Source organism: Alexandromys fortis, unplaced genomic scaffold (genome assembly GCF_014885135.2).
Source record: "Alexandromys fortis isolate MF-2015 unplaced genomic scaffold, M_Fortis_MF-2015_v1.1 scaffold_72, whole genome shotgun sequence".
Taxonomy (NCBI): Eukaryota; Metazoa; Chordata; class Mammalia; order Rodentia; family Cricetidae; genus Alexandromys; species Alexandromys fortis.
Genome location: NW_026067969.1, coordinates 4372749 through 4387204, shown reverse-complemented (window position 1 = coordinate 4387204; position 14456 = coordinate 4372749). Strand labels below are relative to the sequence as shown.

At 39.2% G+C, this 14456-nt stretch overlaps 1 protein-coding gene across 1 annotated transcript in view; it reads left to right on the top strand.

Annotated features, from left to right (window-relative positions):
* Nucleotides 1-14456, top strand: part of Gtf3c4 (general transcription factor IIIC subunit 4) — a 31489-nt gene that overhangs the window by 5841 nt on the left and 11192 nt on the right. Inside the window, exon 2 of the mRNA XM_050155210.1 lies at nucleotides 1336-3151. Within this exon, the coding sequence (XP_050011167.1) occupies nucleotides 1336-3151 (1816 nt within the window). The remainder of the gene's footprint in view (nucleotides 1-1335; nucleotides 3152-14456) is intronic.

Below are 14456 nucleotides of genomic sequence, written 5' to 3'. Positions count from 1 at the left end.
CTACAGATGTGTACCAGTACACTTTGCCTTTTATTTGTGTTTTTGAAAACAGTAGATGAAGTTCTTCTTCCTTTCAGTATAGTGAAAGTATCTTTAGCTCAACCTATGTTTTGTTTTTTGGGTTTTTTGTTTGTTTGTTTGGTTGGTTGATTGGTTGGGTTTTTTTGCTTTAGCCTTCCTGGCTATAATTTTAGTCATTTACAACTTCCTCTATATTTACTATCAATTTAAAATTTTCTTCAGAGCTTTCATCATTTGGCTGAGCACTTGACATGTGTTACAGACCTAGACGCGGAGCGGGTGTGTGGATGAAGCAAAGCTAGAATGATCTGAGCCCTCATAGTACTAAACCTGGTAGGATATATGAGCAGGAGCAAGTTAGGTAAAGGAGCCAGGAAAAGTGGTGGGTGGAATAGAGAAGTCTGATAGGAGCCATCTTACTTGTAGCAAGAGTAGACAGGGAAATTGATGTTTGAAATGCGTGTGATATGTTAAAGAAACTGCAGATTAAAAGGCCTAGAGTTGGTTAATGAGGAGGTTTAGTGGCCTAAAAGCAGAAGCCTGATGACTTTAGACAGTCCCCGGAACATACTTGAAAAAGCCCAATGTGATATGTAATGGCTTGCATCTGTAATCCCAGCATTGCTATAGTGAGATGGAAGCATCATGGGGAAGCTGACCCAGCCAGCTAACCTGGAGAACACAAGCACAGCAGAAACCAGAGCTCAGTGGTAGAAGAACATTTGCTTCGCATGCGTGAGGCCTTTGGTTTGATCTTCAGCATATGTCACAAAGCTATTACAAAATACAACTATCTAATGTAGCAAAAATGAATATACGTACATATTTCCCTGACTTTTAAAACTGCTGCTGTTTTGTGACTGTCTCAGCTAAGTGTTCCCTTCACTCTTGTAAATCAACTGTCTATTCCGTAGGCCAATTCCAAGAAGAATCTGGAAACCAAGCCATGAATAATCACATTTATTGAATCTTTAAAAAAAAAAACACACACAATTCATTAGTAAATGCACATTTAATCTTTACACATAATTATTATTATGTTTAATCATAATCAAATCATTATTTTTGTTTGCTTTATTTTAAGATAGAGTTGTTCTACCTCAACTTTGGCTGACTGAACTTGTGATCTTCCTGCCTCGGCTCCCAGTGTGTTTATATTAGCAAGTGTGCATTGCCAAACCTGGCTGTTTGATCTTTTAAATGCATATAATGCCAAAATTGCCAGAATTGATATAAAATTGTTTTATATGTTAATGGAAAGCAGTTATTGCATGTGAATATTTACCTGATAGCTTCTGTATGTCTTATTTTCAGGTTGGTTCAAAAACAGAAGTTGCTGAGTGCAAGGAGAAGTTTGCTTCCTCTAAAGACCCCACCATCAGCCAGACTTTCATGTTGGACAGGATGTTCAACCCCGAGGGGAAGGCGTTACCCCCAATGCGGGGCTTCAAATACACAAGTTGGTCTCCCATGGGTTGTGATGCAAATGGCAGGTGCCTCTTGGCAGCACTGACCATGGACAATCGCCTGACTGTGCAGGTGAACCTCAACAGACTCCAGTGGGTTCAGTTAGTTGATTTGACTGAGATTTATGGAGAACGTCTTTATGAAACCAGTTATAGACTCTCTAAAAATGAGGGTCCAGGGGGAAATCTTGGGGATTTTGCTGAGTTTCAAAGAAGACACAGCATGCAGACCCCAGTCAGAATGGAATGGTCAGGAATCTGTACCACTCAGCAAGTCAAGCACAATAATGAGTGCCGGGATGTGGGCAGTGTGCTCCTGGCTGTCCTCTTTGAGAACGGGAATATAGCTGTGTGGCAGTTTCAGCTGCCATTCGTGGGAAAAGAGTCCATCTCTTCATGCAACACCATTGAGTCAGGAATCAGCTCCCCAAGTGTTTTGTTTTGGTGGGAATATGAGCACAATAATCGGAAAATGAGTGGCCTTATTGTAGGCAGTGCTTTTGGACCGGTGAAAATTCTCCCCGTCAATCTCAAAGCAGTCAAAGGCTACTTCACTTTAAGGCAGCCTGTTGTCTTGTGGAAAGAAATGGACCAATTGCCTGTGCATAGCATCAAATGTGTGCCACTTTATCATCCTTACCAGAAGTGTAGCTGTAGCTTAGTGGTAGCAGCAAGAGGCTCCTATGTGTTCTGGTGTCTTCTTCTGATCTCAAAGGCTGGTCTGAATGTTCACAACTCCCATGTCACAGGCCTTCACTCACTGCCTATCGTCTCCATGACTGCAGATAAGCAGAATGGAACAGTGTACACCTGTTCTAGTGATGGGAAGGTGAGGCAGTTGATTCCTATTTTCACAGATGTTGCATTGAAGTTTGAACACCAGCTGATTAAACTCTCGGATGTATTTGGCTCAGTGAGGACTCATGGCATTGCAGTGAGCCCCTGCGGTGCTTATCTGGCCATCATCACCACTGAGGGCATGATCAATGGCCTCCATCCTGTGAACAAGAACTACCAGGTCCAGTTTGTTACTCTCAAGACCTTTGAAGAAGCAGCTGCTCAGCTCTTGGAATCTTCAGTTCAAAATCTCTTTAAGCAGGTGGACTTAATTGACCTAGTCCGCTGGAAAATTTTAAAAGATAAACATATTCCTCAATTTTTACATGAAGCTTTGGAAAAAAAGATTGAAAGCAGTGGGGTCACCTATTTTTGGCGGTTTAAGCTTTTCCTCCTAAGGATTTTGTATCAGTCAATGCAGAAATCCCCTTCAGAGGCCTTATGGAAGCCCACCCACGAGGACTCAAAAATCTTACTGGTTGATTCACCTGGGATGGGCGATGGTGAGGATGAACAGCAGGAAGAAGGCACTTCCAAGCAGGGGACCAAGGCTGGCCTGCAGGAGAGGAGCAAAGAGGGTGACACAGAGGAGCCCCCCGAAGACTCACTCGCTGCCGTGGGAGACACCGGCATAGAGGAAAAGCTCCTTGAGATCCAAGGGAAGATTGAGGCTGTGGAGATGCACCTGACGAGGGAGCATATGAAGCGGGTCCTCGGAGAAGTGTACCTGCATACCTGGATCACGGAGAACACCAGCATACCCACCAGGGGACTCTGTAACTTTTTGATGTCTGATGAGGAGTATGATGACAGAACAGCACGGGTAGGTGTCTGTCGAAACCACTAGCCCTGTAGACCATCTTTTCTTCTTACTGGGTAAAGGGATCTTGGCTTGGCTTTTGCTTTGACATTATTGAGGTAAGTGGTTGCTATAAAGTACAGGGAAATAGATGGGAAATATAGATTGAAGTTGAAGACATACTTTCTTCCATTTTGACTGATGTGTAGGGATTGCCAGACGACATTTCTAGGCTGTGGATGAGTTAAGGAGACTGCGGTGGCAAGTGGTGTGTGATGAACTGTAGTGGCATTTCAATTGTATTTTAGTAAATAAAGCTTGCCTGAAGATCTGAGAGAAAAAGCAGACCAGGTAATGGTAACACACACCTTTAATGTCAGTAGCCACATTAGTAGCCGTAGAAACTGGGTGATACACGCTTTTAATCCCAGAACTAGAGGGGATTATAAAATGGAAGGAAAAAGCAATCACACACAGTCTCATTCTGAGATTCCTGAATGCAGGTTCACCATTTTTGACTGAGGTCAAGGTAAGAGCCAGTGGCTACTTCACTTTCCTTTTTGGATCTTCATGTTGGACCCCAATTTCAGTCTCTGAGCTTTTATTAATTGTGCATCATTTGTTAAGTATAAAAATTAGAATTACAGCCATCATAAACAATATCAAGCAAGAAACATATGCTAAATGTATTAATAATTATTTTATCCTAAGGTCTCTAAGTCTTGTATTAGAAATGAATTAGATAAGTCATGAGAGTAAAGTAACTATGACTATCTAGTCTTCAACTCCATCGAATACATGGGAAGGAAAATAATATTACTTGAGTAAACAGAAAGTGCAATCAAGCAACTTCCAAATGTGCAATAACTATAAGAAGATAACTGGCTACCTGGGTAATCAATCACCCAGAGTCTCATTTGCAACGTTGGAGCAGCCACCTTTGGCTATGGCCTAGAGTAACTGACAGACCACTGTCAGAGGCAGGAAAAATTTCAAAACCATCTTACCCTGTCTTGGCAAGGTTTGGCAGTCTTTTTTTCTTGTATCCTGCTTGTCCAGTCTGGACACCATGCATTTTGTCAGTGGTTGAGGCATGGACAGTTCTTTGCCCAAAGGCCAGTTTTGCCAAGAAGAAAACAAGCTCCAAGTGGTGTGTGGTCGGTGCCCAACATTCTCTCGGGAATAGATGAGTGCTGCCAGAAACAATTTTGTCTTGCGTCAACATAACCCTAAGTTATTTAAATGGTATATTCTACAGTTCTTTGAAGTAGTTGAAGATTACCTGTAAATGTGGAATATAATCTGTATGTATCTAAAGAGCCTGATTAGTCTAACTATGAGTATGACAAACATGGATACTATTGACCTGTAATTCTTAATACCTATATAGCTTAAAGAGTAAGACCACATATTTAAACAATCTTTAAACAACTGTGCAGCAAATGAGGGCAGTGACCTCAAAATGTAAACAATGTATAAGTATCTTGATCAGAGGTAGAAATGTATAGTGCAATATGATAAATATATTCTAAAATTGTATCAATATGCCAGATGTCTTAAGCAAAGTTAGAAACATGCATGCATACAATATAACAAAATAATTTTGCATAGGTGTACAACTACTGTAAACAGAAATAGCATTTTCCATATAACAAATATAATTTGAATTTGTATCAATATACAAGAATCTATACCAATGTAAATTGTTTATAAATAATAGCTCACAAATATTCACTGTTATTCCCTATTATTATTAGTGTAAGTAAGCTCACACTAATCTGCCTATTTTTTCATCTAGCCCCTCTCCCCCCCCCCAAAGAGATCCCTGAGCCTACATAATTTCCACCCCAACCCTATACTAATTATAGTCAATCCGTAATTGATGTCCCTAAGCCTGGGGACAAACTTTGTCTGGAGAGGGGACATTGTCTTCTAGAATTACTTCCAGCTATCATGGGGTTGCTGTTCTTTCTATGGGATCCTGTAAAACTAAAATAATGGTTAATTTTCAAGGTTGCTGTCTGGTATAATTGCAGATAGTCTCTGAATAGTTTCTGAAGTTCTTGTTAGAAGTTCTGGCCAGAACATTGTAAGAATTTGCACCATTTCAGCTAACCAAGTTGGAATCATTGTGAGCAACTGGTTCCCAAAACTGATCTTAAAGTAGTGCTATCAGCATCATGACGTCATATCAACCAGGTGGAATTGTTCTTCTGGGTCCCATCTTTTTCCTGGAAACTTCAAAGATTACTGCAGGAAAATTTATTGTTCATTGTAGAAAACTTAAACATTATTCACATAGGCATATATTCAATGAAAAGTACAATAGAGACAAAAATATTTATGGGAAAACTAAAATCATTCCTAAATTCTTCTTTCTGTCCCATACCATATGGCTCCTGATAAGAGACAGAAACTGACTTTTTCTTTTAACAACATGCTTGGATTTAGAGAAGGATAGCCATTGTCCAACTCCAAAGCCAGCTTTAATTTTTAAGTAGAGATATATACATGTTCAGGTAATGAAATTTCACCCTGCAGATGATATGTCATCATAAGTCAGATTTCTCTTTACTTAGTGACACTTTCTGGAAAGTGATCGTTTCTCCTTTAGGCATCTAGATGTTGAAGGTCTTTCCATTTTTTTTTTAAAGATGGATATTTTCCTGCAAATTAAAAAACAGAACCCTGCCCCAATCTTTATGATTGTTACCTCTGTGGATGAGCTGTCATTTTTTCTGTCTCAAGAGGTTTCTCTTTTTCAAACCGAATCTTTATTTTGATGGTATCCATAACTTTTCTTCTTTTGTGGAAACAAGAGCAAAACCCTTTCCCCAACGTAGCACATCTCCTGGTTTCCATTCTGAGATCACCACATCTTTGAAATATACTGACTGATTTAATGTAGAAGTTTTTTCTGTTATCCAATGTCTCTCTGCTGACATTGTTCTTTTCTCATTAGCATTAAGAAAATTCAAGGTTAATAAAGCATTATGCAATCTATTTCTGTGGGTATTTCCCATCCCCTTCTAGTTTGTTTAACATATCCTTTATAGTTCGATTTGATCTTTCTATAACTGCCTGACCTGTAGGATTGTTTGGTATACCTGTAATATGCTTTATATTATAGTAAGCAAAAATCTTTCATTTTCTTAGAGATATATACTGGACCATTATCTGTCTTTCATTGTGCAGGTATACCCTTTATGGCCATAACTTCTATAATAAACATGTGATTACTGAATCAACCTTATCTGAGCTCAAAACAGCTGCCCATTGAAAACCGGAATAAGTATTAATGGTGTGGTATACATATTTTAATTTTCCAAAATCTGCAAAGTGGAACATATCCATCTGCCAGATTTCATTCCTTTGGGTTACTCCCTATAGGTAATGTTATTTGGTTAAAGAAAGAGCAAGTAGAACATCTCATTATAATCTCCTTAGCTTTTTGCTGTGTAATAGAAAACTCTTCTTTTTTTTAAATATTTATTTATTTATTCTGTATACAATATTCTGTCTGCATGTATGCCTTCAGGCCATAAGAGGGCACCAGACCTCATTACAGATGGTTGTGAGCCACCATGTGGTTGCTGGGAATTGAACTCAGGACCTTTGGAAGAGCAGGCAAAGCTCTTACCCACTGAGCCATCTCTCCAGCCCCTAGAAAACTCTTCTTTAAACCTTTGCTATTAGCATAATGTTTCTTATGAAATTCTGAGGCCTTCAGCACATTTCCAATCAATAATTGATCAATTTCTGCATTACCTTGTACTATAAGACCTGGCAGACCCATATGGGATTGGATGTATGTTATGTATATGGGACAAAGCCTATTCCTGAATATATCTTGAACCTGAATGAATAATGAAGTCAATTCTGTATCATGTGGTATAAATTCAGCAGTTTCAATATTCAAGACAACTCTTTGTACATAACCATATTGAAAGGTTCTTTAAAATCTCTTAGTACCATGAGAATAGCATATAATTCTGCCTTTTGGACAGAATTGGGCAGAATTATAAGGGCTTTTTTCCACCTTACTTAAGTCTTCAGATTTATAACCTGCCTTTACTGATTTTTTTTTTTTTGCATCAGTATAGAATGTGTGGGCTCCAGTTATTGATGTATCCTGTTCAGTGTGGGGAAAAATTCAAGTAGTTCTCTTTATAAGGTTAATTCTATCTTTTTGAGGATAATTGCTCCTTAAAAAAAAATTTAGTGCAAGCTCTTTGCCAGGGTTCGTTGTCTTCCCATAATTTTTAAATTTCAGCAGTAGTAAAAGGCACTATAGTCTTTGCTGGGTCTATTCCTTTTAGTTTGAGGAAGTCTCAATTTTCCTTTTCTAATTAATTCAGAGACCCTTTCCACATAAATTTTTTTAAATATTTATTTATTATGTATACAATATTCTTTCCGTGTGTATGCCTGCAGGCCAGAAGAGGGCACTAGACCCCATTACAGATGGCTGTGAGCTACCATGTGGTTGCTGGGAATTGAACTCAGGACCTTTGGAAGAGCAGGCAATGCTCTTAACCTCTGAGCTATCTCTCCAGCCCCTCCACATAAATTTTTTACTCGGATTATGTGATAAAATGATCCATTCTAAGATAATATCTTCCCTCTGCATTAAAATTCCTGTAGGGGAAGTTCTGGAGGGTAATATGACTAGAATGCAGTTAAGATTTGGATCTACCCAATCTACATGTGTCTTCTGTAATTTCTTTTCAACCAAAGTTAATTCTTAGCTTCAGCTGTTAATTCCCTGAGTCTGTTTAAGTCTTTGTCACCATCTAGGGTATTGTTTGAATGAATTACTAGATCAGTTGTTATCCCAACAGTGAGTCATAGATTGGAATTCTCCTAACAATCTTTGAAAGTCATTAAGAGTTTGCTATCGGTCTCTCCTAATTGATAGAATCTACTCTTTGTATTTTTAGGGAGCAATTTGTAATCCCCATTAAGCAAAGCTTTCTTTACTTCTTCAAACAATCTTTCTAAAGTGTCTGCATTTGAATTGGATAGGAAATTGTTTACATACCATTTCCAATGGTTGATTTATAAAATATTGGCACAGGGTGGGGCTATTCAGCATTTTCTGTGGGAAGACGGTCCATTGATATCTCCTACTTTACCTGAGAATTATTGTTAAGTAGGCACTGTGAAGGCAAGTTTTTCTCTTTCCTTTTCTTGTAAAGGTATAGTGAAGAAACAGTCTTTTAAATAGATAACTATGAGAGGCCATCCTCTGGTAATAAAGGCAGAGGAATTCCAGATTGTAGAGGGCCCATAGGTTGAATTACCTTGTTGGCAGCTCTAGATCTGTTACCATTCTCCGTTTTCCAGATTTCTTTTTAACAACAAATACAGGAGAGTTCTGATAGCTGGTTGATTCTTCAATATGGTGAGCATCTAATTGCTCCTGTGCCAGATGTCTAAAGCCTGTGGTTTCTCTTCTGTTAAAGGCCATTGTTTGACCCATATTGGTTCCTTAGCTAACCATTTTAAAGATAGGGCTATTGGTACCTCTGAAGGTTTGCTAGTTGGTTTGTGCTTTTGTACAGCCTGAATGACTGGTGACCGTTTTTTATAGTAACTTACAACATCCTTCCCAGAAACATGAGTTTCTGGGACTGCAGAAATGTTAATCTGTGTATTCCATTGCTACAGCCGGTCATGGCTTTATAAATTCACTGCAGTATTAAGCATATATGGCCTCAGCCTTCCTCTCTGTCTTTCTGACCATATGCATTCAACTCATCTCATGCTTTGTTTCACTTGAGATAGGGTTCCAATTCCTAGGAATTGAACATCTGCCTCCTGAAGAGGCCAATTTGGATGGCAAGATTTTGGAGTAATGATAGTCATATCTGTACCTGTGTCCAGTAATCCTTTATTACAATGTTATTTATCTGTACTCTTAGCTTTGATCTTTGACTATTTATAGAAGTCTGCCAAAATATATGTTTCCTATTTTCTATTGGAATTTTTGATTCATCCTCTATGTTTATTCTGTCATCCAGAACAGCATGGTTTTTTAGTTAGTTAGTTTGTTTGTTTGTTTACATGTCTCCTTGTGAGACATATCTTCCACAGGAACTGGGAATGACTGGACCACATTTGACCTGAGGGCCTACGAGCGCCCCCCCCCCAAGGAGTTTCCCAGTGGAAATGGGTTGCCTTTTCTGTCTTTTGTTGATCCAATGTCAGCCTTTGCCACATCTTTACATAATCCAAAAGGTTGAGACCTTCTACTTTTAATTCCCAGAGGAGACATTATTTCTAAGAATGCCTTGTGTACATCCCTTCTCAGATGTCCTATTCATCCACTAGTGCTGATCTAACCTTTAAAGGCCCAAGTATCTTTTTGCATTCTAAGTTTGCATTTTTAAAAGCCAGAGATTCAGTAAGTATTTGTCTAGCTTCTAGATCTTTTACTCCTATTTGTACAGCCTTAGTTAATCTTTGTAAAATGTCACTAAAGGGTTCTCTTTGGCCTTGTTTAGCCCTACTATATTATTCAATTCTTCTCCTAGTTCGTGAACCCTCTCCCAAACATTTAAGGCTGCTTGTGGCATAGGGCCAAGATTTGTTCAACGTAAAGAGCTTTATCCTGTGGGTCAGCATAAGTTTTCTCACCAAGAATTTGATCTTGAAAAGCCTCAAATCTTTTTGCTTTTCCCTGTTCTAATTTTTTTCTCTCTTGCTAGTAGCATTTCCCTAGTAATTGTGGCCCATCTTCCAGGACCGCTGAAACTAACTGAAGCCTATAGTATGGGGGTAGCCTTATTACTTGAAGCCCATGTCTTTACCATCTCCCTAATAAATGGTGAATGGAAGCCATAAGGTACTACTACTTGCTTAATTTTTGTTACACCATTCATAGCTGTAGGTTTCCATTTACATTCTTTAAATCCTTTTGGGTATTTAGTACTTGGTGGTTTGTCAGAGAATGATTACAGGGTAAGTCGCTAAAACCCTTGATAAGTCATCTGCGACTCTGACACATACTGGTGATGCTGAATCATGTCCTTGTACCTTCTCTCCCTGCTCACCAGTTCCAATAATTTCCTCAATCATTTCAAATCTTTTTACCACTGTCTTTTGTAAAGCCAGAATCTCTGATCTATGAATATTTCTAATGATTTCATCGACTCAAATAACTTCTGATCCTCATTCTGCACAAATGATTCCAAGGTATGAGATTTTTCTATTAATGATAACTTCTCATCCTTGGATATTTGGATGGCATGCAGATTGCCTTCCTGGAGAGATACTCTGTTAACCTATCAGTAACTTTTTGACAGATTTTGAATTTCAAATTCAATAGTATGAATTCTTTCAGATAATTTCTCAGCACCTTTGACATGGATTGGATTTTGTCTGACAAATTAATGTTATACTTTTCAGTGGTATTAATTTTTTCAGCTAACTTTTGATTTTCAGTGGCATAAATCCTGTCAGCTAGCTGTTCATTATTAGGCACTTCTAAAAGTGTTCTTGGCTCTATTATCAAACCATTTATTAAGGATATAATATGAAAAACAGAGCTAATTCCCAATATCAAATAAGTAGATGCATTAGAAAAACCATCTAAGCCTTGCAGAATACCATCCATGGTAAAAGCAAAAAGGTTATTAAATTCTTGGGTGGTGATATTGTCTGCCATCATATAACTTTCAAATTTATTAATTTATCAAATGAACTTACCTGCATTATGAGATTTCAGTAAATTGTGGTAGGTGTAATGATCTTTATTGGGGGGGCTGGAGAGATGGCTCAGTAGTTAAGAGCACTGACTGCTCTCCTAGAGGACCCGGGTTCAATTCCCAACACCCATATGGCAATTTACAACTGTCTGTAACTACAGGATCCAGCACCCTCACACAGATACACATATAGGCTAAAACACCAATAAAATAAATGATTTTTTTTATGGGCTGAAGAGATGGCTCAGTGGTTAAGAGCATTGCCTGCTCTTCCAAAGGTCCAGAGTTCAATTCCCAGTAACCACATGGTGGCTCACAACCATCTGTAATGAGGTCTGGTGCCCTCTTCTGGCCTGCAGACATAAACACATATAGAATATTGTATACATAATAAATACTTTAAAAAATAATCTTTATTGGCCAGCAGGTGTCATGGTTGCGGGCGCTTGGCAGAGAGACGCGACCTGCGGCAGTGTAAACAGCCCTGCTCAGTTCTGCGTTGGCGCCTGCATAAATACTGGCAAATGTGCTTGACAGATTAAGAGCAATTAAATTGGTTCCGTACATGGAGTTTCTTGGTGGCCAGAATATCAAGGAACCCAGAGTTCAGGAGCCGGGAACACAAACCAGAAGCTGCGCAAGTTGCCACACATCAGGGAATGTTTCAGGGGCAGGGAGCAGGAGAGCATTGCGAGCCCAGGACATTGCCAAGTTGCTGTGCTGAGGGCCTAATTGCAGTGGGGTTTTGGGGGGAAAAACTGTTAAGGTGAAAGCAAGTTGGCAGGCAGGAGTGGGACACCTTTAGCTGGAACCTTTTGAGCTGGTTCCTGTAGGCATGGGGTCAGGATCCATGTGGGCACCAGATGTAGATGATTACAGTAAAGTAGTCCCACACTAGCTCAGAATGGAGTATAATGAAGGGTTCTTTATTTAGGGGTAGATTCACACATCAGTAGTCCTCTGCACGAGCAGGAAACAGGAACCAAATCCATCAGCCAAGAGAGAACCAAGCAAGCTTTATGTCTACATTTTTAGTACAAGAGACCACACCCAAGTGGGCTGCTATCTTAACGGCTATTGGCTGAAGGAGTTCCCACAGTAGTGCACAGTCAAAGCTGTGGAAATGCCCACCTGTGTTCTCTCCATCATATTTTACAAGTGTTCATTGTGGGTGTTTGTTTCTACTTGAAAGACTTGAGGTTGGCTATGGTAAAGAAAACAATAGTTTTCTTGTTTGCTCTATTTTATTTTGAGGCAGGATTTTGCTGTGTAACAGCCCTGGCTGTTCTGGAGCTCACTTTGTAGACCAGACCAGCCTCCATGGATTCATGGAGATCTACCTGTCTGCCTAATGAGTGCTGGAATTAAAGGTATTTACCACTACTGCCCAGCTAAGAAAACAATTGTTAAGTTTAGTTCATTTTCTTTAAACCAAACTATTACGTTTATTTTGGTACTGAAACAATGTAATAGTTCTACAGTGCATCCCACAGACTTCCTGGTTCCTGAGAGAATGTGACTGCTACAAACATAAGGAATTTGGTGGGATGTGCTCCTAAGTAAGGTGCCTGGTGCAGGTTATCATCCTGTGGGTTCTAGGGTTCTTGAAGCAAAGGAACTGTTCCCTAGCCTTGCAGGGCTGGTCGGGAGAACACCATTAGAGCTGTGGAATCCTGAAGAGTTCCCCACCAAGGAACAGACTGTACACTGAAAGGATAAATCACAAGTCTTTTCCTTTCACTCTGGATATTGACACTCGCTGTCATAAGTTTCATGGAAAAGGAGAAGTCTGGATAGCTTTGTCCCTGATAACTCATTCACAGTGCGTTTGTCCACCCCTGAAACTGCTGCAGGACAATTGCAGTGATCCTAAACACAGTACTGGTCATGTACATGACTTTTCTTTTTTAAAAAGTCAACCTTTAAACCTTTTTCTGTCTTCTAAATTGTGTGGAAGAGTATTCTGTTTTTCACTGTCATGGGACTGGTTAGAATTACTATAAATAATCTATGGTATGCTAACAAAAGCATTAATGAAAGGTAATAGCATTCATTCTTTGGTATTCTTATTTAGATGCCTGCTTGCAGAGCCAAGTCTAACATGGTTACGTGTTTCTGGTTAAGCCAGTATGAAAACAATGGAGATTATCTTGAGTTCTGATTAAAGAATAACTTTTGTACTCTTAAGAATCCAGATCTGCTTCATACAAAGACTTTTCAGCCTATAGTATTGATTTTACTGTAGTTTTAGATGTTCTGTGACTATTGGGCATGTGGCATGATATATTTCTCAACCTGTTTTTCATTCCCAAGTGCTCCATTCTCCCCTCTCCTAGCTCCTGCCCATGACTTGTTAATAGTTAATACCACAGACATATTGTGTACTTGTTTTTATCTTGTAAGTATACCTGTGCTTTATACATAAAGATTAAGAATTTTTTTATTCCCCTCCCCCCTAGAAAAACAGATTTTACTTATTCCTAAAGAAGGGTTAGCCGGGAGTGGTGGTGCACACCTTTAATCCCAGCACTTGGGGAGGCAGAGACAGGCGGATCTCTGTGAGTTCGAGACCAGCCTGGTCTACAGAGCTAGTTCCAGGACAGGCTCCAAAGCCACAGAGAAACCCTGTCTAGAAACACCCCACCTCACCCCCCAAAAAAGAAGGGTTATTTCTAGAGAATACACAAGTCAAACTAAACAGTTGGCTTCCATGATTGAAGCCCCAAAGAGTACATAGAAGCAGCTCTTCCTCGGGTAGCATTTGGGCCCAGCTCTGCTTTGCTATAGAGCACTGGGCCATCTTTACTTCTGCAACACTTAGTGGTATGTTAGACTTAACCTGGAAAAGAGGAGTGAGGGTGTCTGTCCTTGATGTGAAGAATTTTGAAAACCAAAATACAAGACCAAAGGTAATTTAAATTTGTAAATTAAGCCTGGTGTGGTGGCTTATGCTTCAATATTCGGGAGGCAGAGGATCTCTATGAGTTGGAGGCTAGCCTGGTCTACATGAGTTCCAGGACAGCCAGAACTACATAGTGGGACTCAAAAAAAAAAAAAAAAAAAATCAAACAAGCAAAACAAAAAATACAAAAAACTACACACACACAAATGTGTAAGTTATATTCAGAAGAGCTGATATGGCTACCTCAGATTAGCAATTAAGATATCCTTTGAGGGGCTGGAAAGATGCCTGCTCTTCCAAAGGTCCTGAGTTCAATTCCCAGCAACCACATAGTGGCTCACAGCCATCTGTAATGAGGTCTGGCACCCTCGTCTGGCCTGCAGACAAACACACAGCCAGAATATTGTATACATAATAAATAAATACTTAAAAAAAAAAGATATCCTTTGAGATTTGGGTGACTTATTTAACCCAAAAAATACAAAATATTGTAGACTACCAGAAGAAGTAAAGCATAAATGCATCCAGACCTAGGAAAGACATAAGTTATTTGTAAAAGAAGAGATTTAAGGGTTGTTATATCCCATACCTCTACGGCAATGTGTGTGTGTTTTCCAACAAAATAAAAAATGTGTGTTTTTCAGATACTTGTGGGGGTTTTCTGGTTTTTTTAAGAACAGATATATTTTTAAAATATTTATTATGTATATAATATTCTGTCT